This window comes from Terrapene carolina, unplaced genomic scaffold (assembly GCF_002925995.2).
Source record: "Terrapene carolina triunguis isolate 2854851 unplaced genomic scaffold, T_m_triunguis-2.0 Scaffold130, whole genome shotgun sequence".
In the NCBI taxonomy this organism is placed as follows: Eukaryota; Metazoa; Chordata; order Testudines; family Emydidae; genus Terrapene; species Terrapene triunguis.
The window spans coordinates 8432058-8457521 of record NW_020664481.1 but is presented as its reverse complement, the minus strand read 5'-3'; the positions used below and the strand labels follow the sequence as shown (position 1 = coordinate 8457521).

The following is a 25464-nucleotide window of genomic DNA, read 5'->3' as shown; positions in this document are numbered from 1 at the left end:
GAGAAAGAGTCTTTTTGATGATTCCTCTCAACTTTGATTTTATTTAATCTAAGCTTTCACTTTAGCTAAAAACACAGTGCAAGTAAAATATATTTATGCTGAAAAGGTTTTTCTCTTTTTCTTTTTTTTTCCTTTTTTCTTTTTTCAAACTTTACAGCTTTACAAACTATAGCAAATAAAATGCATTTTTACAGATGCTGATAAAAACATTCAGAAGTAACCCTCCTTTATGGGATTTCAGGGCCTCTAATAAGCAATAATGTGATTAAAAATTGAGGTTATGTTTCAATTAATTGTATATCCCTCTAGAATTTGAACGTTTTGGGGAAAGATAAATATTCTTAAAAATCAGTTTGCTTTGCTAACTGACTGTTTAAAAAAAGCTAAATGAAATGAGGTCATCTGCTGTAGACATATACCTATATAATCAATTTAGTTAAGTAAAACTGAACTAAAATGCACAATTAATGTTGAAACTGCTACAGGTATGACAAAGGGTAGCTAGTTATTTGCTAAACGATTCCATCAGTCTTTATATATGGCTTGTTTGGCAAGAAGGCCACTCAATCAAGAGATGAGTTAAGTTTAATTGTCCATTTATAGTATCCACAGGCCTTGTAAGTATCCTCACTGTTAAAGAAATGTATTTCTCTTGTACTGAAGAGTTTTTTTTATAAACAAGAATAAAAAACTGTTCCATGTAAAGAGGTGGTTGTTTTTGAAACAATATCCCATTTGCTTGTTACAAAAAGGCGTAATCTGCAAATATATAAAAAATGTCCTCAGGCGTCTCTCCGTCAAAAATACCTTGATCTTTTCCATTTTACTTAAGGAATGCTTTGTATAGCAATAGTGAATGGCTTGTCTCTCGCTCATTTTCTAAACAAAATATGAGGTCCCTGAGGTTCACCCGCGTTATCCTTTGTCGCGTAAACGGTCTGGTTGTTCCGACTCCAGAGCTGCCTGGGACTGGTGTACTTGTACTGGACCCCTGGAGGTGAGAAGAAAAGCTAGAGTCAGAACTTTTAAACATCCACAGAGAATGTTTTGTGACAAGAACTTGTGACAGTTCTACAAACAACAAATGTGTGTGATATAAAGCGAGGGACTTCTCACAGGAATTTATCCAGTACTGTATGCCATTATGTTACCCAAGGTTTTCAGAACCTCAAACTGTGGTAACGTAACTGTTTCTCTCCAGGCGTCGTCAGGAATAACTCAACGGGGGCACAGCTCATCCGTCTGATATACAATTGATACAAGCCAGAGTGTTTTTATCTAAAACTGCTTTATTACATCTTAAGCACGCGCGCACACACACAGTTGCAGTAGGTATAGAGCATTTCAAAACATTAGTATTTATCTAAAGTTAGATGATTTTGAGGGATCAGCAGCCAGGCTTCGGGGGGGGCCCTCCTTCCATCTAGCTGCTGGGGAACTTAGCTGTCAGATCCTTGCCCAAAGAAAGTGTCTTCAGACTGCTCCAAAGCAAATTCTTTCGTCTAATCTTTTATAACTAACTTCAAACAAAGCACATAACCTATAGTGACTCCTATGGAGTCACCAATTCTCCTAATTTCAGCAAAAACTATTCATCGCTTATCAAAACAATAAAAAAAAAACTTACATATCAGAGGCGCTCAAGACCAAGGTTGGCCATCCAAACATTCCTTCTATTTTCACAATATGTTCACTTTTTATCCCATGCTCCCATTCTGATAGCAAAACTGCAAACATGCAGCTATTTGGCCTTGCCTCTCAGGGCCTAAGATTTTCTTAGCTATGTGATGTTTGGTTTTCAACTGGTAGTCGCTAAACATACAAAGTTGCTGACTGCAGTACTTTCAAATTCTGGGGCATATGCAGGAATGTCAAATTTGGGGTAACAATTAGACAGGGGAGATATTTTGTTTTCAAACAGCAGCATAGCTCAGTTAGCAGACTGAAGCACCCATTGTTCTAGTATACAACCTGCAAAAAAAGTCTAGTTCTTTTATTGTCCACATCATCTGTTGGGAAACGCTATTCAAATCATGTCCTTAAACACTCTTTAGCAGATACTGGTACTGCACAGATGTAGCTATAAAATAAAGTTTTCAGAAGTGCCTGAGTGACTTAGGCTCCGCAGTCCCATTTTAAAAATTGACTTAGGATGAGATCCTGACCCCCACTCCAATCCCTTTACACAGGGTAAAAGGACCTTTGTGGTAAAAGGTCCCTAAAGACTTGTGTCTGGCGGGGAGAATTCCCCCAATGCAGGGACTACAGAAGTCTGCCATAAAAGCTGCCTTCTGAGGACCCCTTCACAAGCCTGGGTGTGCTGAAGGCAGGGTGTGTCGGGGCAGGTCCTGGCCCACAGGTCAGTGGGGGACAGGCTGACATAACTTAGAAAGGCCCCCAGGGCTGTGTACGTTATGCCAGGGGCACCAGAACAGCCCATGATCAGGAAGGCAAAGCACCTTAGCCCACTGCTGCTGCCACCCTCCTCCTCTGAGGTGCAGCACAAAATCTCACCCTTAGGAGATTAATTCCTATTGACTTTCAATGGGATTTAAGCTCGAGTCACCCAGGTGCTTTTGGTTTTTAGATTAACTTTTCTTGAAAGTTCACTGTCAGGTTAGCTTCAACTCTTCCCACCAAATATCACAACCTGCTTGGTATCCTGTGTACGGATTAGTCAGGTGGAATTTATTTAAAACACAAAAGTGGGGAACAGAAGACAGATTTAACTAAAGAATAGTTACTTACCCTACAGCACCTATGGTTCTTCAAGATGCTGTTGTCAGTATGGCTCCCCCTGCTGGAGTGCATGCATCACAGGTGCGTGAGATTGGGTTTTGTTTTTTTTTAAACACTATTCAGCAGGGCACTCCTTCATCTGATGCCACGTGAGGGCATAAAGAGCGAAGTGACCACGACCCTCCCCCAGTTCCCTTTCAATTAGAAGCCCATGGTAGCCAAGGACTCCAAGAAGTGGGGATGGAGGGCAGGTTGTGGGATCCACACTGACTACAACATCTCAAAGAACCATAGTTACTGTAGGGTAACAGTTTGAGTAGGTGTCAGTGTGGATCCCACTGGAAGTGGGTGGTGAGTGAGCATTACGTGTGCCCTCAGGATGGTGGAAGTGAGGAGCTCCAGCTGCATCAGTTGAACAATGACTGTAGTACTGTTCTCCCAAGGTTGGCATCTGACCTACAAGCTAAGTCCAAGGCATAGTATTTGACAAACGATCAGTGGCTTACTCCATGTTGTTGCCTTACAGATCTCCAATACTGGCACATTCCAGAAGCAAGCAGACAATGTTGCTGGTGCTCTGGTGGAGTGGTCTTGATGTTTAGTAGGAAAGGTGCACCAGCCAGCTGGTAACAATGAGAGACATTGTGTTAGCCATTTTGATATCCTCTGTGAAGAGATAGCTTTACCTTTAGAATGTCTGGCTACATCCTGGCAGCTTATTGCCCACAGTCTCAATGGTCTGGTCCTGTCAATATAATAAAGTGAAGTCCTGGAAACATCAAGTGCATGTAGTTTTTCCTCCTGGTGTCAAGTGTGGCTTCAGGAAGAAGGCAAATCAACTTACCTCACTGGTTCAGATCAAGTTCCAAGACTACCTTCCAAATAAATTTTGGAGACGGTCTCAGCACTACTTTGTCCCTATGGAATGTTACATGGTTACAATGTTACACAGCCATAAGTACCTGAAGCTCACTCACTCTCCTGTCTGAAACAATATCTAGCAGGAATCAGACGACATGTAGGGCTGGAAGGGATCTTGAGGGGTCATTAAGTCCAGCCCCCTGCACTGAGGCAGAACCAAGTAAACTAGACTATCCCTGACAGGTGTTTTGTCCAACTTATTTTTAAACACCTCCAGCCCTTTATACTGCCTTCTTCTCGCAGCTACCCACGTGGTGAGCTAATTACCTCACAAGCTCATTAGGTTCTCTACAGGTGCAAGTGATCACTTCTGTTCTTCCAAACCTGCTCAAACTACTCAACTCCCTCCTACTCTAACCCCATCTGATGCCCTTAGTGAGCTAAGTTACCTGGGTGCTGGCTTCCAAAGGGCTCTATTTGTAGATGCTAACAGCCCCCTGTCACAGACTCAATTTCCCTCAACTGTGAAAATTTCAATAGATAAAAATAGAAAAAAATGCTTCAAAATAACTATCAATATCTGTCAATTATAAAAAAATAAAAATCAAATTCTACCAAGCCTACTTATTAATTTAATCTAGACCACATTTCCCTAGTTTACTTATGAGAATGTAATGTGGGACTGTGTCAAAAGCCTAAATAATAAAAAAAAAAAAATCGATCTCTCCTGCCTCCTGCTTCCCCTCTATGCACTGTCAAAGAGGAAGCTGGGCTGGTTTGGCATAATTTGTACTTGATAAATCCATGCTAGCTATTCCTTATAACCCTATGATCCCGTAGGTGCTTACCAATTAAATTGTTTATTTGTTCCAGTATCTTTCCAGGTATCAAAGTTAGGCTGACTGCTCTATAACTCCCTGGATTTTCTTTGTTTCCCTTTTTAAAGATAGGTACTGTGTTTGCCCTTTGTCATCCCTCTGGGATCTCACCCATCGTCCATGAGTTCTTGAAATAATTCCTAACAGTTCTAAGATTGTTTCAGCTAGTTCCTTAAGTATCTGAGGATAAATTTCATCAGGGTGTGATGACTTGAATGCATCTAACCTACCTAGATATTCTTTAACCTTTTCTTTTCCTATTTGGCTTGCATTCCTTCCCTGTTGTTAATATTAATTGTGTTGAGTACGTGATCACTATTCACCTTTTAAGGGCTAGTCTATACTAGAAGCACTACAGCAGTGCAAATGTAGCACATCTCCAGGAGAAAGAGCTCTCTTGTCAGCATAATAAAACCATCTCTGCAAGAGGTGGTAGCTATGTTGGTGGAAGAAACTCTCCTGCCGACATAGCACTGTCCACACCAGCGCTTAGGTCGGTGTAACTTGCATCACTCGGGGGATGGCTTATTCACACCTGAGCGACATAAGTTATACCAACATAGGTGGTAGTGTGTACATGCCCTTAAGTGAAGGCTGAAGCAAAATAGGCATTAAACACGGGGCATTAAGATGGGGGGGGAGGGATAGCTCAGTGGTTTGAGCATTGGCCTGCTAAACCCAGGGTTGTGAGCTCAATCCTTGAGGGGGCCACTTAGGGATCTGGGGCAAAAATCAGTACTTGGTCCTGCTAGTGAAGGCAGGGGGCTGGACTCGATGACTTCTTAGGTATATCTCCACATTTCACCTCAGCCTTTTCAATGTAGTCAGATATTTGATCTCCTGTCCCACTAAGTAGAGGATCTACATTTCCCTTCTTTCTCTTGCTCCTAATGTACTTGTAGAACTTCTCCTTGTTGCCTTTTATGTTCCATGCTAGGTGTAACTCATTTTGTGCCTTAGTCTTTTTTATTTTGTCACTATATGCTTGTGCTATTCTTTTGTACTCCCCCTTAGCAATTTGTCCACGTTTCTACTTTTTGTAGGATTCTTTTTCAATTTTCAGGTCATTAAAGAGCTCCTGGTGGAGCCATATTGGCTTCTTACTGTTCTTTCTATCTTTCCTTTGCATTGGGATAGTTTGCAGTTTTGTGCCTTTACTTCGGTCTTCTTGAGAAACTGCAAGCTCTCCTGAACTACTTTTATCTCTTAAGATTTTCTTCCTATGGGACCTTACCCACCAGTTCTATGACTTTGTTGAAGTCCATCATCCTTATTTGCTGCTCTCACTCCTTCCCTTCCCTAGAATCTTGATCACTTTCACCATCTTCAGAGAGAGGTGATGTAGGAAACATTCTAAGCAGCTTGGCTGGAGGACTGCCAAATCTGGTTCAGTCTGCCCCGGAGCAGATTCTCTGACCAGTAAGCAAGTGTGCAAGAATCTCTTGAGAAACTGATACTGTGGGTTGAGAAAGATTGATCACTAATGTACAGGCAGGTGGAAAGATTAAATTACTGTTTCAAGTGTTACAGTAAGCAGAGGATTGTCAGTATCAAGTCCTGGGCCAGGTCCACACCTTACTAGGAACCTCTTCCATTTCAAGGAGTACATCAGTCTGGTAGTTATCTTCATGCTGAACCAGAATTTTCTGGTCCTGTAGGGAGCCATCTCTGTCCATAGTAGTTAACCAACAGCCCATGCTGTCAGGGGCAGCAACTCCAGGTCTGGGTGGGGCTGCGGTGCTGAGAGATCAGATCCAAACAGTCCAGGAGCTGGAATGGATGCTAAATGGATATTTGCAAGAGATCTGTCAACCAAAACTGCCTCTGCCAATCAGAGGCAATGTGAATGGCCATGGCTTTGTCTCTCCTGATCTTGCAGATTACCCTAGGAGTCAGGGAATTGGTGGAAAGGCATAGAGCAGCCCTGTTCTACTATAGTAGGAAAGAATCCAGCATGGTTACCAGATGCATCTGCCTCTGGAGCTAAAGTTCTGAGACTTGGCACAGCCCTTGGTGGCAAACTAACCTATCAGGAGAAATTCCCAAAGATGGAATATGGGCCTATAATGGGGTACACTCACCTCTCATGAGTGCCCCCTGTTCAAGTGCATGCCTGCCTGCACCCTCTCTCCCGGTAGCCCTCCTTGGGCTTAGGTCCTTAATTAGTCCCGCAGTCTATAAATGGTCTCGGCCCTGGTATCGAGCCGTACTTCAGGGCTCCCCTCCCCGGAGGAAATATCGCTCGCCTTTCGGGTCCCAACTCTCCCACTGGACCACTAAAAGATTTCAGTTCCCCTTCTGGGGTGCATCAAGGTCCAGGCCACTTTCCCAGTGGCTAGTGTGGCGAAGGGGGGGGCTGGGGGGGGGGGGGGAGAGGACCCAGACTCACCAACTACTCCAGGTCCCAGCCCAGGGGCCCTCTACATAGCAGCTGTCCACCACATCTCTTTAACTAAACTGCATCGTGGCTACGCTTCCCTTGGCCATTTCCCCACGGCTCTAGCACATTCTTCACCCTTACCTCAGAGCCTTGTTCTGGATGAGTCCCAGCAGCCAGCCTGGAGGTCCTTCTCGCTTCCCCGGGTCTCTGCCAGCACTGTGCTGTCCAAGGTCCTGTAGCTTCCTCAGCCAGCCACAGTGGAATAGCTCCAGGATGTTCATATGCAACTTCACACTGTTCACTGGCGCAGCTGCAGCTGGTCAGCCCGATGTCATTTGTCTAATTTGTGGCTGTGCTAGGAGAGGATCTCTGGTACTGATCTAGGGTTGCTCTCAGACTGTAATGGGGAGACATCCCTGCTCAACACTGGGGAGAAAGTGCAGTCTGGTGATGAGAAATAGTATTCCTCAAATAGTTGTGCTGAGGAGTAATGTCCAGCTTCAGTTGTGGGCCCGTCGCTGCATTGATATCATTGATGTCTCTGGATGGAGATCTTGAAGGGTGTACCTCAATCCCATAATCCTTGCAGCTGCTGGCACTTTCATCGGTGCTGATGCCTACAGTGCCAGCTTACTCATTGCCACTCCCTTGGCAGATTACTTAGGTGCCCTAACCTTAGAGGGCGAACGATGCATCACTCCTTAATGTTTGGGACAGTGTGTCACCCTTATACTGAGCACCAGCGTCAGATCCGATGAGGTCATCAGTCCCAGAGCGGCCAATGCCAACTCTGATGGTACGAGTGTGGAAGTGATAGCCTGCTTCAGTCTTGAGACAGCAGTGCCTGATGCGGACAGCCCTGGTACCAGTGTGATCATCATGGATGTGGCTGGTATCAGTTTTACCAGAACTGTCCTGTCTACCTTCCTTTCATTGCTAGATCATGCCGTGGTGTCTCTCTGCTTGGAGGAGCACTCGCTGAGGATAACCCTTTGGGTTCCTTGAAACTGGGTCTAAGGTGACGTCCATCAATTGATCAAGCAGGTGTAGTTTCAGCCACGTGTCCCTTGACTTGCGAGTCCTCAATGAGGAAGATTTACACACCAAGCACTTCTCACGGAGGTGGTTCTCTCCCAGACAGAAAAGGCATTGGCTACATGCTTTAATGAGAGGAATGAGTCCACTCTGCGTCAGGTCGGGCTTAAATCCTGATGGTTTAGACACTACCTTGGCAGTTGGCATGAGATGTCTTACCCCACCGTCCAGGGAAGTAATCAGAGGGTACACATTTTTGTGTGTGGAAAACATCCAAATTAGTGAATAAATCAAAGAGGAGGGTCAAGTAGTATTTCTTCAACCTCATCTTCTCGATTCCGTTTGAAGCAAAGAAAGGTAGCAGGTTGGACACTCACCAGATACCACTTGTGGCAGTGCAATGGGAAAAAGGAAACGCAGGAGGGTTGTGACTGCTCTGTCCCTTAGGCCCTTGAATGGAAACACGAGGCTGCACTGGATGCATGTCAGGCTCCACCGGACACTGCTATTCAAAAAAATCCAATCTCACATGCATGACGCGCACGCACACCTACCCTGAGATCCACGCTGACACATTCAAAGAAGAACACCAGTTTATTTTACGGACAAGTCTCCAGAGAGGAAAGAGAGGCTGTTGCGCTAACTCTCTGCAATAGAGAGTTTCTGTGTGATTAAATACTGGTTTGGCTGCAGTGGGAAGAGCATGCTTCTTAGACCCAAGACAACATGAAGACACATATACAGTAATAAGAATAGGAAAAAGGGGCAAGAAGAAGCCAGGTAAAAATTAAGGACCCCATTGGAGAAAGCCTGGGAATGGCAGAGAAAGTGCCAATGCTACAATGTAAAGAGGCTTTAAAAGGCAAAATTATATTAAATATAGCAGTAGAGAAAAAATTAGGGGGAAACGTTATGCTATAATTAAATATAATACTGAGACCAGAATAGTCACATGTTTAAAATGTTACAGCAAGCCACAGTAAAATGCAATACATCATTTTAAAGCTCACTGATTTACATTGTGCTGTCAATAAATATGAACAGCAAAAGCAAACAACTTTCCATAAAATGCCTTACTATTAAAAAATTTGTCAAATGAATTTAATATTACCAGTTATATGGAAATAAAATACTGGCGCTTGTGTGAATAACTGGACTAGAAAAATAGGCTGGTACACATGGATGGATGTCAAGTGTTTCCTTGTTACAGGCTAAAAACATTCAGATATATGTGGGGACAAGCTATGACCAGCAGATGGCATTCATAGGCCAAGAAGTCTGCTTGTGCCTTAATTTTAAAAAGGCTTTATTGTCTTGACTGCTGCTGCTGCTGTATAATAAACGCTTCTAAAATACATCAAAATAACCTTGCAGGTGGGATGGAAATGCACTACACTTTTACAAGTCTGTTTGCTAAGAATTATTTTTAAAAAAAGCAGAGAGCAGATTTTCATTTTATATATTTTGTTACCATTTCATATTACTTTATTTGAAAGGCAGCAATGTTTTATTGGAATACTGCAAACAGCATATTCTGTTTATAACGTGCTTATAGGTAAATAGTCATTTTCCTATATCACTATAGTACCAAATAACACATTACAAAGGTCTCAAGTATGTTCCACTGGTGGGTTCAAACATCAGCTATATCTTTTTTTTTTTTAAATGAAACTATAGGGTATGTTCTGGAGAAAATGTAGTACATTAAAGATTCAAGAAAAATTATACTAATTTAAAGCCATGTGAATGAGATACTGAGAAATGGACTGTAATACAATCCTCTAGACGGCAAAGCAATATATTCATGCTCACACTACATTATTGATTAAGAAACTAATGTGTTTGAGATTAGTGTTCCCTTGCAGGTACTTTATACTGTTCAGTGCAGCTCTTCCCAGTTCCATACAATTCTAATCATGAAATCAGACTTGTGCTTTTCAAGCAGATTAACAATGTTCATTGGCTCACCAGCTAAATAATTATCCTAATTACAGGACTAAAGGGCCGGATTTTCAGAGGTGTTTAGGAGCCTTAAGATGCAGATAGGCACCTAGTGCAGGTTAGACACTTCTGATGTTCCTAGTAGGTGCCTACCTGCATTTTTAGGCTCTTAAATACTTAGGACCACATTTTAAAAGGTAAGGAAAGTGACACCTGTATTACAAAATATATAGAGGTTAACACTGTAAAAGGTGTGGCCACAAATGTTTGAGTTGTGGCATACAAGGCATTAAGAAGATATTTTTGCTAACTTTTAATTAAATGAACTAGTCAGGTATGAAATACCTAACCCGACTGCAATCTGTATTACTGAATTCTGTAACACTACAATTACTACGTAGAGGTGACTTTAAATGTAATTAAGATTCAGAATTCCTTTAACATCAAAAGCTCACATTTACAAAACTGTGTCTAAGTAGTGACAAACCTTATTTTCCACACTTCTTGTAATATGCCCTAACTACAAACTGTATATAAATGGTGACAAGTGGAGCTCAATTTAAAAATGTCAAGTGAAACACAGCAAAGGCACAGCTGTGAATCACATCAAAAGCAGCTGGTTCTTAATTAATCAGACAAAAGATTAGATTTCTAAGGGAACCTGTTTCTAATTGGTTAACGAGTAACTGATTAATCTGAGACAACTAAATTAGCCAGATTTAGTTAGAATACATCAGGTATTCCCAGTGAATGTAAAATATATTCCATAACCTAGATGGCACTAAGATGAGGTTGCACAGCAGAAATAGGTAGTGCCAACATTGTAACTGCATGTCCCAGTGACTCTATTCCTGCACATCATGATAATCATATGTTTTAATTACATATTTCTCAGAGCACATTAATTTTTATAGTCTTAGATAAGAATGTAGCATCTTGCAATTTTTACTGTTGTGTTTATACTGTTATAATTGACCCATATATCTTTATTGGCTTAGATTTTTATATAAATTCTTTTCTCCCTAATTTATGTATTTTAATAAACCTGAACACTAATATACTTCTGTCAAAAGGTGCTTAACATGATAGATACAAATAAAAGTTGCCTGTGCTTTAATGGGTCAAAATGTCATTTACTACTATCATATTTGTTGCATAACCAATTTGATGTTATAATATAGTATCATGTCATAGAATTATTACTTCAAAAGCAGAATAAAATACATAAGAAGAAGATGAGCTATTCTGAAACAAAGGTCTTATTTTCATGCAAATTAGCTTACCAGTAAAGAACATGGGATGCTTAATACAGAAAGTGATATATAGGAAGAACTATTTAACTGTTTGTATGCTACTATCAGTTTTGCATGAACCATCAGTTAGAGAGCAACCTCTATGCCATCCACAAGTCAAAAATTACAGAGCAAACCCTTAAAACTGTGCCAACTCCAAGAAGTTGTAATGCTTAAAAGAATTACAGAAATTGTACTTTCAACAGGAAACACTGACTCTATTTCCTGTTTATTAACAAGTCTGCAAATGCACCAGAGCATAGAGCACAGACAGTTACCAAAAATGGAGTACACTGCTGACAAAGTCAAACTTAATTCTCTCCAGCAACTTCTCCTCCCTCCCGCCCCCAAACCTAGTGCAACTGTGCCTGGCAGAAAACACAATTGAACAGTTAAAGTTTTAACTACAAAAAAAATGATTGAATCGATTGTCCTTAATGTCAGCAAAAACTAGGGTTAGTCCAAAATTGTAAAAAATTGGCTAGTAAATATTTAGAAACCATGTCGATTTTATAGATGTTCCTGCTGCCTAATTTAGTCATGATTTCAAACTACCTTGCTTAGTCATTTTCGCATGGCAGTGGTTCCCAATGGCATTAACTGCTCGAAGAGGAAGTTACTCACCTTATAGTAACTGGAGATTCTTCAAGATGTGTAGTTCCCTATCTGTACACACACACCCCATGCACACACAGCTGGAGAATTTTGAAAGCAGTGTCCGTTGGTCTGCACCATATGCCCTGGCTCACCTCATGCCTCTGACTCAGTAGATGGTGTGCGGTGGGCCAGCCACCTCTCCAGTTCCTTCTCTACCACGAATCAGAGAAGATCCAAAACAGATGGGAAAGACAGAAGGTAGTGGAATACAAATAGGGATCGCACATCTCAAAGAACCTCCAGTTACTATAAAAGGTAAATAACTTTCTCTTCAAGTTCTAGTCCCTGCATGTATTCCACTGTGGGTGATTGACAAGCAGTACTCAAATAGGAGGTGGGTGGGAGGTTGTAAATGGCAGAGTACAACAAAGGACTGCCATTCCTAAAGATATAATCAGCAGAGCAGTCCTGTACCAAGGCACAGTGTCTCAACAAAGGTGTCGATGGAGCACCATGTAGCTGCCTTGCTAATGTCAAGTAGATACACCTCTTGAAATGATGCCACAGAGATCGCTTTCACTCTTGTGGAATAAGCTCTTACCCCAAGAGGAGTTGGAAGATTAGACAGAGCAAAATACAGCTTGAGATGCATTTTAAGATTCCTTGAGAGCATCTAGCCTGACCCTTTCCGCTACAGCGACAAATAGTCTAGGAGGCTTCCTGATCAGTTTTGTTCTCTGCAGGTAAAAGGCTAAGGCTCGTTGAACGTTGAGGGAATGGAGCCTCCTTTCTTCTGAGGATGAGAGAGGTCTTTGAAAGAACACAAGTGTGAACTAATGGGTTCACAGACTGCTTTGTGGGTGAATTTAGAGGGTAAAAACATTATGAGACTTTATCCTTATGGAATGTAGCATAAGGAGGATCTGCCATTAACACTCCAAGCTCACCAACCCCCGTGGCTGAGGTGAGAGCTACCAGGAATGAGACCTTCATGGACAGGAAAGACATGGAGCAAAAAGCTAATGGTTCAAAAGGAATTTAAGTGAGTACTGAGAGAACAAGATTCAAGTCCCATTGAGGAACAGGCTTTCTATCGGCAGAAAGGTTCTGATTAGGCCTCTCCACCATGTGAAAGTAGGTATTCCTCATGTTGAGAGCTGTAAACCACAGGTCCTTTTTCAGGGATGAAATTACAGATGCCAATGTGACCATGCAAAACTTGAGTTTGCAAATAAAGTAGCTGAGATGGCAAAGGTTGAAATGGGTTTCCAGCTACCACCCTTCTTTTTGGGTAATAGGAAGTATGTTGAGTAAAAACTACTCCCTTAGTACTGAAGAGGAACCCACTCTATCACTCCTTGCTATAACAGAGAAATTCCACTTCTTGTCTGATAATGTTCTTGTGAGAGCAGCCCCTAAGAGGCGGTGGAAATGAGGGCTTTGGAGAGGGTAGGAACATAAACTATTATATAGCAAGAATGGAGGACATTCAGAACCTGTCCATTGTTACTGCACTCCCAGTGTTGAAAGAATATTAGATTACCTCCAAACGGTACACAGGAATCAGGAGGTGTTGGACATAGTGGTTTGCATCTCTCGAGATGCCATCAAAAATATTTAGCTGAGAGAGAGGGATAAGGAACCTGCTGCCGGTGGTGTGGGGAAGTGAATCTTTTGAATCCTTTGTCTCTTATGGGTTCTCATAAGGTCTCTGATGGAAGAACTGTTAAACCATTAGCCTAGGCTTGTATGATTGCTGGTGGAATTCTCTTTGGGGCAAGTGTAATATTCCTAGGGAGCAGAGGGGTGGTCCTGGAGTCCTTAAAAGTGTGTAAGGACTCATCTGTCTTCTGATTAAACAGATGAGTCTCATTGAAGGGTAGGTCATCAGCAGTGTTCTGGACCTCCCTGGGAAACCCCAAAGTATGGAGCCATGACTCCCTGAGCATTACAATTGCAGGAGTCATTGTCCTGGAAGATGCATCAGCCAGATCTACTGTGATTGTACAGTGGTCCTGGCAACCATTTTGACTTCCTCTCTGAGAGCCTGGAAATGAGCTCTGTCCTGCTGTGGGAGAATGTCAGTAAAGTACATGAATTTGGAATAGTTAAGGAACTCGTACTTAGCTATAAGTGCCTCATAGTCAGCTATCATGAACTGGAGTCTAGAATAAGAAAAGACCTTTCTTCCCAACAAGTCAAGGCGTTTGCCCTCCTTGTCAGTTGCAGTAGAACTGGGCAGTCTTGCCTAGATCTCTCCACTGCAGCCTGGATGACTAAAAAGTTAGGAGCAGTGAGAGAACAGAAATTCCATCCCTTTGGCTGGGACACAATACTGTTTCCCTGCCATCTTGGAATAGGAGCGCAGTAACTGGGGTATGCCAGGCCACTCTAGCTAGCTCTGTGATGGCTTTGTTAACAGGGAGCGCTATTTGACTGGAGCCGGAGGACTGAAGGACTTCCAGGAGCTTGTGTTGAGTATGGCCAAAAAGATGGATCAAATGGGGATTGAGGCGCTCCCCATGCTATGGGGTATCAATGGCTACGAGGCAGGTGATGAGGTGGAAGCAGGTCCCAAACTGGGCCAGGCCTTCTGACTGGGAAGGTGTGTCATGGAGGAGGGAATAATGGTTCATCGGGCAAGACAATCTCCCAGTGAGGTGACAACCAATTCTGGTTCCAAAGGTGGCACTGATGGTGCCATTGGAGGGAAATCATAGCTCAAAGATGGAATGGGAGACAAACTCCACCCAAAAGCCAGCTCCCCTGGTGGAGTCATAGCCTCTCTCAACAGGGAGGGACCCAGTGGAGCAGGAAACTCCAGGTTTGGGAAAGCAAAGACATCCTCAGGAAAAGCGTAGGTCTCCGCTCTTTCCGGAGTTAGAGGGGGCCTGTTTGCCTGCACCACTGGAGATGCAGTAGAGACAGTCTCTGCCACAGCCATTGAAGACAAAACCAGTACTGCAAATAACTGAGGCTCTTGGTAATCAGTCTTCACTGGTGCCCACAGATCCCAGGATTTGCAGTGTACTGGAGGCACTGGTGCCACTGGATTGTGATCTGGTGTTGATAGTGCCCTAGATATGTGAGCCTTCTTGTCATGCCTCTGAGACTTAGTACATCCTATGTTCTCTTGAGCTGAGTTTAAAAGACTTGCTTGGTTTAGGCAGGGCTTAATCCAACTTCTTCAAAGTGGATCTGGAGACTTAGCCTCGTGCTGGTAAGAATGCTCCTTGCTCTCCTGGTAAAACCTCACTGAGGGATCTGTGGGGGTAGACTCCCTCTCTCCTGAATTGGACCTTGTGGCAGGAGATGCCCACTCCTTACTGAGTCAAGCTGATGGGGGGAGGGGAGGTTTTGAAGGGTAACCCAGCCTGGGTCTGAGTGCAGCTTCATGGCCTTTTCCATTAGGTGCTTCCTAAGGCAAAGTTTCCATCCTTTCCAGGTGGGGAACAAATGGCAGATATTGCACCTTGCTGCAAAGTGGGCTTCCCCGAGGCAGTACGAGCAGCATTAATAGTCGTCACTGACTGAGAAGGATCATGGACAGGAAGCACAAATTTATGTTATAGGCATAGTCTGGTACCCAATGGGTACCAGGTTGGGGAGACTGACTAACCGTAAAACTCAAACTATCAGATTAAAAAAAAACCTTTAAAACTTTAAACTCTATTTACAGATATCTAAATAGTCACAGATAAAGGAGAAAGCTGAAGCTTTGGACACTGGGGGTTCTGACCCAGACCCTACAGTGGCGAGAAGGAAATGGAGAGGCGGTTGGTCTGCCCGCCTGGTTCCTTTATCTCCTCGGTCAGATGCATGAGGTGAGCCAAGGTGCATGTGTGGACCAACGGACACTGCTTTCAAAATTCTCCAGCTCCAGGCACATGGAACATATGCATACCCACAATGGAATACACATAGGGACTCAAAGAAGAGGTGTACATCAACTGTAGTGGAGAGCATACTTTCCCATGTGGGTAGGCAGTCACACACTAGCTCTGCTCCAACTAGCACGCTGAGAGTAGCAGTGTAGACAGGACTGGAATGGATGGCACCTTGGGCTAGCCATCTGAATACACATCCTGGACTGCACTGGTATTTTTAGCATAATTCGAGCAGAGCTAACATGCCTGCCTACCTGCACCGGGAAGCACACTTCCAGCTGTTGTGTAGACATACCGGAAGAGGTGAGCAGTAAAGAAAGTCTACAGTTTGGCTACTGTTAACAAGGTAACTGACTGCACTGTCTCCCCTGGTCTCTTCTCTGCATCACTGAAACATGTATCCTCCTAGAGACCTAATCTCTGACTCCACTTCTGGAACATTCCCCTTCCCAAATCCCTTTCAGGGGATTCCAACCTACTATGGGAGAGCCATAAATTTACAGGATTGTATTTATTTATTTAACACGCACACGCCTCTTGGTAGAGAGAGAAATTACCATGCAGAAAGCAATCACTACCTCCTCTTCTTGCCAGTTTACCTCCTCCAACGTTGTGGAGGCTGAACATGGCTGGGATTGGGAGGGAAGCATGCTGCAAGGCCAACAGTTCCAAAGTTTCCTCTCTTGGGCCTGATCTATTGTGTTCTACTATGTTCTGCTCATGGAAGCAGTGCTAACATTAGCCCTACTCTTAGGATCAAATGATTCTTTCTGCACTTTAAAATAATTCCTGCTGCTCAGGAAACTTTCAGCAACAAGGGAAGAAGATAATAAAGGGAACGACTGTTGCAGAGGACAGGGTAACAAAACCATAGCATATTTGCATACAAGAGTTATAATTATACTGTACCTCTGTCCCTGATCCAGATCCTGGAGAATCCACTTTTCTTTTCTTTCTAGGACCAATCGCAGCTAATGCAGTTAAGTTGGCATCCCTCTGTCTCATTTGTGCTAGCTCTTGTTGCTGCATCTGTGTTTTTCAGAACAAAGTTACAATTCATTTTTTCCCCCCTTCTGATTTTCTGAGAATATTTAGATTGTTAAATGACATGCTCATCTGAACACATACCTCCTTGGCCTTCTGTTTCAACCTTAGCTGTTCTGGGTCTTCTTGTCTAGACCGAGACTGTATATTGGTAAAGGGTATAGGAGGAAGAAGTACATAAATTAATAAAATTGCAAAAAAAGTGGACACTAAACTATATGTAGTTTCTTGAAATTATTTCATTGGCTTCAATGGGAGTAGAGGGTGCTCAGCACTTCTGAAAAATCAGACCACTTTGTAGATAGACATGTAAAGCTATTTTTAGGTACCCAAGTTTGGAATTTCTTCTCTTAATGCAAGTCTTTATGAATCATTACACATATGGCACCCAGATTCTATGGATTTCTACGGCACCCATCACAGAAGGTACAGTTACTGATGATATACATTCATTCAGTATTTCACTTAGTAATCCAAAAATCATTGCTACATTCACTGTTTCAGTATTTCACTTAGATACCTGAAAAATCACTGTTCTTTCATTTCTTTATTCAGAATCAGCATCCAATTAATACAAAAGAGTTCCTATTTTGCATTTGACTTAAGTAGACAGGTTGCTTCCATAAAAATTCTACTTCACTGTAACCATGCATCAGCAATTTGCAGCAAGGAAAAAGCGCATCCCTCTTCTGGTGGACGCAAATGGCATCCAAGTATCTGAAAATTCGTGTCTCTAGCTACCTGTGTAGGGGCCCAAACTACACAGACTGGAGCTTGTGATTTATTGCATTCACAAACACAGATTAAATCTATGCCTGAGAAAAGGGAACTGGACCTTGACCTTTGTGAAATGTTACCCCTTTGGCGTACAATTACCCACCTAATTATGAACATGGGTACCACAACTGCCAATGCAAATCAGGTAACTGCTTGAGCAAATGACCAGTTAAATGGCTAACTGGCCATTTGCACTAGCAGTTATTATAGTTGCTTACACAAATTGGATAACTGCTCACTTAAAGAAACAGAAAAACCAGGGTCTAAGAGTCAGCAAATCCCTTCCTCTATCCACTAACTATAAATATTCATTTTCCAATTCAAATATTGCCTCATGCAAAATTTATTCTCTTGGTTTCTTCTTTTCTCAAAGCAAGCGAGGAGATTAGTCCACAATGGAGGACCAATGACTATAAAAATATTGCAGAAGTCTCTCTCTTGCTTAGAGGAGTGCACACACACAACAAAAAAAAAAATTAAATTTAATTTTTTTTTTATTTATGGGAATGAAATGGGGCAGGGAGGGGCCTACATTACACAATTTACAGTGGAAAGCATAGCAGAGCTCTAACTAAAGTATGTGCTCTCCAAGCTGAGATTAGAAACAGAGACTCCTCTCTTTCGCTGCATGTCTTATAGAATAGAAGGCACCCTATTCTTTTGACGTCCAACGTGACTTTGCAAATCTAAGTAAAATCAGAACACTTGCCTTTGCTGCACGCATTAAAATTTCCCTTTCTTGTTCATCTTTTCTCTGTTTTTCTATTTGATCAAGTTGTTCAAAAAACTTGAGCTGTGCCCGAACATCACTTGCTTGCTCATATCTTTCATCATCCTGAAAATGCAGTAAAAATGCGTTTCACTTCAAATCTTAACAACAAAGCTAGTAGCTTGTCCTGTATAGTTTAAGAAGAGCCCATGCTTTTAAGCTCAAATGCTCACTTAGTATTTTTCAACCACCAAGTTTATCTTTAAACCAGTCAAACTGGGGCTAAAACCCATTTAAAAAACAAAAACAAAGAAAACAAGCACTCTGTACTGTTCTGTGATCTCATCAGGGTTTGACTTAAGTAATATCACATAACTTTGGCCTTTTAAACACGTTTCATAGAGGTGTTTTTTTAAATTGCGCTCTGTGAGGCACAGTGTTCTATCCGTTCTTACAGGAATCATATTCGGAATTCACATTTATCCGATAGTCTGTAATTCTCCATAAGAGACTGACTGCTATCTCCACTTCCAACCCCATCGCAGCAGTGACAGATGTTGATCAGACCAGCAGGGGATGATCACTTGCTTGGAAGGAAGATGATGATCATTCAGCCTCCAAGCACCTTCCCACCCAGAATGCATCTGGAGCACATGCGTGGGTAGGGGTAGGGGTGGGAGGGAACAAACAGGAATATTCACCTCTCTTGGCTGCTCAGAGACCAACTGGGGTAAAGCAAAGGAACAGAATGGCTCCATCATAGTCCTTCCAGAGTAGGCCCACCAAATTTAGTGCCCCAAGATGCTGCCCCATCTGCCTTGCTCTACAGGAAGTTGTAGATGCAAGTGCTAGGCTTCCAGGTTTGCTGGGTGTATGTCCAGACTGCTACGTTTTTTTATTTGGGGGAGGGGAGACGGCAATGGGAGGAGATGAAGTTTTCCCTCCTGTGCAAAATTAGAAAGGTGGCCAGTGTGTTTTTTCCCCCATACTCCTCACAGCATCCTAGGGGCCTGGCTGGTTAGAATAGCAAGGATAAAGGATCATAATTTGAAAAGAAGGGGCAGAAGTTGATAAACTCAGCTATTTTTGCAACATGCAACTAACATCCAGTGTGGAGAAGAGGCTTCTGGAGGCTAGCTCCTAGAGTTAACCTGAGTATGAGACCTAGGAGATGACTGGCATAGACCTTGTTAGCCTGTGGGGTGGAAGTGAGGTCTTAAAACTTGTACAGGTTAGAGCACTTCATCTGTACCATAATTCCCCCTTGTGTTGGGAGATGGTTGGGATTCAGCGGCTAGACTGAATCTCATGTCCAGGTATGGAGGGTTAGGCTGAGGGAAGGCTTCCCTCCTTTTCTTGTGGTCGTTTGGTTTACGGCCAGTTAATCCCACGCTGGACCCTATTAATACGTGACAGGTGGGAAGGGGGACAGTTGCCTTGCATCAGTTCATTTAAAAAGTTTATAAAGTTGCAGCCTGCTACTTTAAATCCACCCACATATCTTGTTTGGGTCTTCATTCTCCTTTGTTGATTATCTTAAATTTATAACATCTTTTTATAAAATAAAGAAAATATCACTATGTGCATACTCTAGTCTAGTTTATTTAGATTCTCAAGAGGAAATCTCAACTCTGACAGGCTTCATATTCAACCTCCTATTTTTAAAAAAAGTTAGTTACTGCAGAACATTCTTTTTAAATTCTATAGAAAGACTATTGCATGGAATAAGTATGTTTGATTGTTTTGGACGGGTACATTAACCAGGGTCTACACAGTGACCACTCCAACTTTAATTTTTTTTGAAATTAGGCCAGGTCTAATTAACCTTTTTGTACACTAAAATATATATGATTCTTTCAAAAGGAACTGCAATAGATAACCTTTCTGTAATAAATTTCAGTCATCCAACAAAGCTTTCTATCTTGTCCGCTCAAATGATCCATGGTACATGGCCAAGAGAACCTCTAATTCTCAAGGCAGTGTCCTCAAAAAACATGAAAGCCTAAGCAAGCTAGTTTGCAATATCATCATCCTGCAACCTTCCTCCTCTCTTCCTCCATTCTGTCCCCTTTGTGTATTGGGAGCTGCCATCTTACTGCCTGCGATATCAGTTCCCACAAAAGCTGTAACAGTAGACAAGGTTGGGCACTCAAAAATACTACTACTTAGAGATTCTGTCTAGACCCATCCTTGTTCTGGGGGTTTGCAAATGCTCCTTATAAGCAGCCCCAAGTTTCAGTGCAGTCCATGATCAGATCTGAGTGCATTTGCCCAGAGGTGAAAACGTCATTTGTGGAACACTACCCATTTGCACAATTAAATTACCTTATAAGAAACATTCTTTTGTTGGGCAGTCTCCGATACTTTTTCTACAAGATTCTGTAACCTTTGTTGTGTTGCATGCGATACATAGCTAACTACATCAGGATGGATTTCCGTTATTCCATGTTTTTTACCTGTGGTTAAAATTGAAATGACGCTTTTAGTACCACTCGGTTGCAAAGACATATTTTACAATACAGCTGACTTTTGCTAACCCAACTTCAAAAATTTGTAAGTAATTCACAAACAAAAAATAGAGGCCTTTATATATTGCTCAGCCAAGATTTAACATATGACGCTGTAGAGAAGGTCTCACTATACTAAATTTTCATAAGCACTGCAAAATATGCCATAGAAGATTTACCAGTATGCTATGAAGTATTAGAGACAAATAAAATTAATGAAGTTTTATGATGTAGTATCATTGCTCTATTTACTCACTAATTACAAAAGTAAGTAATTTACAATTTATAATTAGTGTGAATTATTATACAGCTGGTCAAAATGTTTTTCCAGTTTTTCCCCCAATATTTATTGTTGTTTTTTGATCGGCTTATAGTATAAAAAAAAAAATCAGCAAAAGGTTGTCAATCAGATCTAGTGATATATTTTTTTTGCTATAAAAAACAAGCAACTCTTATCCAAGAGCCACAGTTTGAAAAGCTCCAAAAACACTTGTGTTATTTTTTCTAATATCAAGGTTATAGCAGTTGCAAATGAATGTCCGAAGATACCAATGCATAAAACTATTCTGGCATATTTAATTATTTTTAAACCCATTTTTAAGAAAACAGATTTAGTAAAAGTAGTGTTTATAACAATTAAACTAGCAGGTGTCAACATACCTATTTCTAGTATCCTTCTTTGCAAAGATGCTGGAAGTAGGAAGGTTTCGTCTTTACAGGACCTTGTTAATGTGCCCACTAACTCAGAATTTGTTGCCAATATCCGTGCACTCTCTTCTGATAGGTTGACTCCAGCCATTGATGCAACATCATTAATATCATCATCATCCCTTGGGAAGAGAAAAATCGTTACAACATATTTAGGACATGTATAGACATGCTGCTCAATGCAACTGTATATAACACAAAAGTTCTACAACCCTGCTGCGTAAGAGACTGACTTAAAAGCTCTTCAGTTTTCAATATCTATGCCCAATCAATTCTACTACTCCACAAAATAAAATTACCATTTTAGAAGACTTCATTTTCTTGCTGCTTAATGAAATCAAACTTAGAATTAACATATCCTTCAGAATTACTCTCTGCCCATACACCTCACCATACATATCATGATTCCCCTTGCCTACTGCACATGGGTACTACACATCACAGGAAAAACTGCTGTTTCAAAGAAAGGTGAGACACAGAAAATGGGTGCTCATAGGGAAAAATGAGGACAAGAGAAATTGATGTGTGACAGCACAATATAAATGTACATCCCCTGTCGGGCATATGATTAGTTTTAGCTTAATTTTTTATCTGTATTAAAAAAAACTTTAAAAAAACATTAGGAATCTAAAGTTCTCTGTAAGTTCATTAGAAACCTGAGAGCCACTGAGCTCCTGCAGCTTTGCAAAACCTTACTAATCTAAGGGGAATCTGTGAGTGAAGTTGTGGATGCCAAAAGCTAGTGTTGTTGATTGCGGGGTCAGAGCTTTGTGGGCACACCTGTATTAACCATGCAAACCCTGCGACCGACATGGCAATTTCCTGGACAAACCTTATTGAATTAAGTTAAATCTTACTGAATTAAGTTCAATTATTTTAGGAGTTCATTGTATTAAAAATACAAATGTTTATGTAACGTCTCAAGGGAGAAGACTCGACTAATGTATCAGAGGGGTAGCCGTATTAGTCTGGATCTGTAAAAAGCAACAGAGAGTCCTGTGGTACCTTTAAGACTAACAGATGTATTGGTGCGTAAGCTTTCGTGGGTGAATAAATGTGCTTGCTTAGGAAAAGCAAGTGTGGTAACTTATACCTATGGGCAATTCTGCTGTTTATAGCCTCTGGGGGGAAGGAGGGGGAAGCAAAGCTGGTTTTGGCAGTCTGAAAGTGTAGGCAGGGAACCCCAGGACAAAACCCCAGTCAATGCCCACTTCGTCGGACCCACGAAAGCTTATGCTCCAATACATCTGTTAGTCTTAAAGGTGCCACAGGACTCTCTGTTGCTTTTGACTAATGTAAACAGTTTACAGGGAAGTGTTATGAATGTCAAAGGATTATTTGCAATCACGAACTTTTAAAGTGGGTTTCCCAGGAAATCTCTAGGGGGCGGTATATGTAAATGTAACTCCTCTGGTTAGGCAAAAACCCAGCCTTTTGAAGCTATGCCCTGAGGAGAGACCCATTGTCTATGAATTACCTATTCCCAGATCAAAAACCCAAACTGTATAATGGAGTAACTCTCAAATCCATGGGCATGCTTGTTCTGGGCCAAGGCGGTTATGAACTTGTAACCACAGAAAAACCCCTTGGTGGGATTTGAAGGACTGATCACCTGGCAGAACCCGTTCTGAGTTGAGGAGTGATCGCTGGTAAGATTAGCATGTGTGTAGTCTCTTATTGTTTTTAAGATGTTTTCCCCATAATGCATTCGCTTTAAGAATAAATGTGCTTGCTTAGGAAAAGCAAGTGTGGTAACTTATACCTATGGGCAATTCTGCTGTTTATAGCCTCTGGGGGGAGAAGGAGGAGGGAAGCAAAGCTGGTTTTGGCAGTCTGACAGTGTAGGCAGGGAACCCCAGGACAAAACCCCAGTCAAGAGGGAGAGAGGCATACATCTCTGCCCAAAACAGGTATGGCTGGGGAGCCTGAAGTGGGTGTCCTCAGGACCACAGACTGGAGAAATACAGGTGCAGTTGGCCTGAACTGCGACACTGTAGCAATAACTTTCAAAGCATGTAGAAATAGGTCAAAAGTTATAGCTGTCTTTTCCCCATGAGTACATACAATGATACACACTTCACATTTACCAAAGTAAGAACATTGCAAATCTGCAGTCAATAAAGTAAACCTGTAAATTTGGCTTGATCATACAAAAACAGAGGATGCAAAATATTTTTTTTGTTCCTTAAACTGTCATGCAGCTTAGAACTAGAACCCTGAGTGTGCTTTGACAGCCTTGCCCTGCTGCTCTCACAGGTCCTCTCTTCCATCTTGTAGAAACCCAGATTACATTGCTTCCATAAGACAGCAACAGAATGCACCCACTACTATGGAAAAGGCTGGGTGGCAGATGTGTTCAGCATAAAGTGGAGTGGAGGAAGCCTGAGCATAGTAGACAGAAGGAGGAATACTTTCTATTTGCTGCCCAGACAAAGAACATTTGACAGCGTTGTTTTAGGTACCAGTAAGCTAAGAGGCCAACAACAGCTTGGAGGGGAAAAAAATCTTTAAGAAACAAACGAGCACATAGAGGAAGCCTCCTCAAATTACTTCCCCCCCGCCCCCTCCAAATCTATATAGCCCTGACCCAATGCACCACTGAAGCCACTGCAAAGCCTCCCAGTGGTTTCAGTGTTCAGGCCTGGTGTACAGAAACAAGGATTTTGGTTCCTTACCTAAAAGAACCTCCCCCAGGTTCTTTCAGTTTATTCTTTTGAGCGGCAGCTGCTTGTGCTGAAATAGTGGACAGAGCTTTGTTTCCAGGTAATACTGTTGGTTTTACCACAGGTACTGAAAGAAAATAAAGTCAATATTTGTATTCTCTATATCACTTGTGATGGAGCTTCAGATTTTAGCTCAACATTTTAATTATTTTTGGGTAGGTTCATTGTCAACTTTGGTACAAAGGTGTTTTTAAAAATGGCAGCAGTACAAAAGTAAAAAAATAATAGTGACATTTTTAGTTACTCTTTCCCAACCATTTTTGCTGAATTTAAAAACCCTCCTCTGAAGCGTGTCCACCCTGAGCATTAAAGCATCGTGCATGAAACAGTCTAGAAGTAACAGATATTTCAGTTCAGTCAGAGAATTTAAACTGATGTTCACACAAGAAACTTAATTACCACAAGCCCTATTTACACTACAAATAATCAGAGGTATCTATCCTATGGCCATACACTGCCCAAAAGAGCATTTTATAAGGCCTGAAGCCTGCTTTAACACAATATACTAACAGCCGATTCATCAGCATTTTATCATCAGGTTGATCTACACTGGCAAGTGAAAGACAAAACTTTTGTCATTCAGAAGTGTTAAAAAAACAGACACCCCCCCGCCCCCGAAAGACAAAAGTTTTGTGGACGACAAGCGCCAGCGTGAACAGCGCTTTGTCGGCAGGAGTCTCTCTTGCCAGCAAACAGTGGCTACACTGCGCGCCTTTTAGCGACATGGCTGTAGTGGCACAGCCACGTCACTAAAAGCTGCGTAGTGTAGACATAGCCTTAGTTTACACAAGTTTGTAATAGGCTTTTTATACACACAGTATTGTCTAATACATACAAAACAAGCTGAACTTAAAATATAAAAAATACCAGTGACTTTAAATCTTATTAAACTATGTAAAATCTGTTTGGCTCTCACAAGGTTGTGCTTATATTTATGTGGCCCTCCTGTGTAATAAGATTGGGCAACACTGCTAGAAAAGACTCAGTTCTTACACAAAATACATTTTTTTGTTGTTGTTGTTGTTAAAGAAAGATTGAGATGTATTGGAAACAAAAGCAAACCACTAGCTATGGCAACATGAATTTACTACAGTGCCTTGTGCAAAATTAGGAACCAGAATCTTTGCTGACTTCTAGTTTTATTCTCTAACTAGACAGAGGCTTTAACAAGCAATAACCAAATTCTGACTTTGAGTGCATTTATCTAGTGGCTTCCTCTGAACTTGATAAAAGATTCACACATATCTAAGGAAAGAATTTGGTTCTGAATGATTTAATGAAACACAGCAGTACCTGCAGTAGTGTCTAGTGCAGTGTTTCTCAACCTTTTTGATATCAGGAACCAGCTTGCTGCCTTCCTAAACCATGTCAGGGAGATCTCAGGGA

The 25464-nt window shown here is 41.7% G+C and overlaps 1 protein-coding gene across 1 annotated transcript in view; it reads right to left on the bottom strand.

Moving 5' to 3' along the window:
- TAF4 (TATA-box binding protein associated factor 4) overlaps positions 1-25464 on the bottom strand; it is a 66092-nt gene that overhangs the window by 544 nt on the left and 40084 nt on the right. Inside the window, exons 10-16 of the mRNA XM_024199032.2 lie at positions 24031-24145; positions 21308-21477; positions 20466-20596; positions 18141-18266; positions 16739-16795; positions 16520-16639; positions 1-991 (exon numbers count right to left, since the gene is read on the bottom strand). The exon at positions 1-991 is cut by the window's left edge and continues 544 nt beyond it. Of these exons, the coding sequence (XP_024054800.2) occupies positions 824-991; positions 16520-16639; positions 16739-16795; positions 18141-18266; positions 20466-20596; positions 21308-21477; positions 24031-24145 (887 nt within the window). The 3' untranslated portion in view covers positions 1-823. The remainder of the gene's footprint in view (positions 992-16519; positions 16640-16738; positions 16796-18140; positions 18267-20465; positions 20597-21307; positions 21478-24030; positions 24146-25464) is intronic.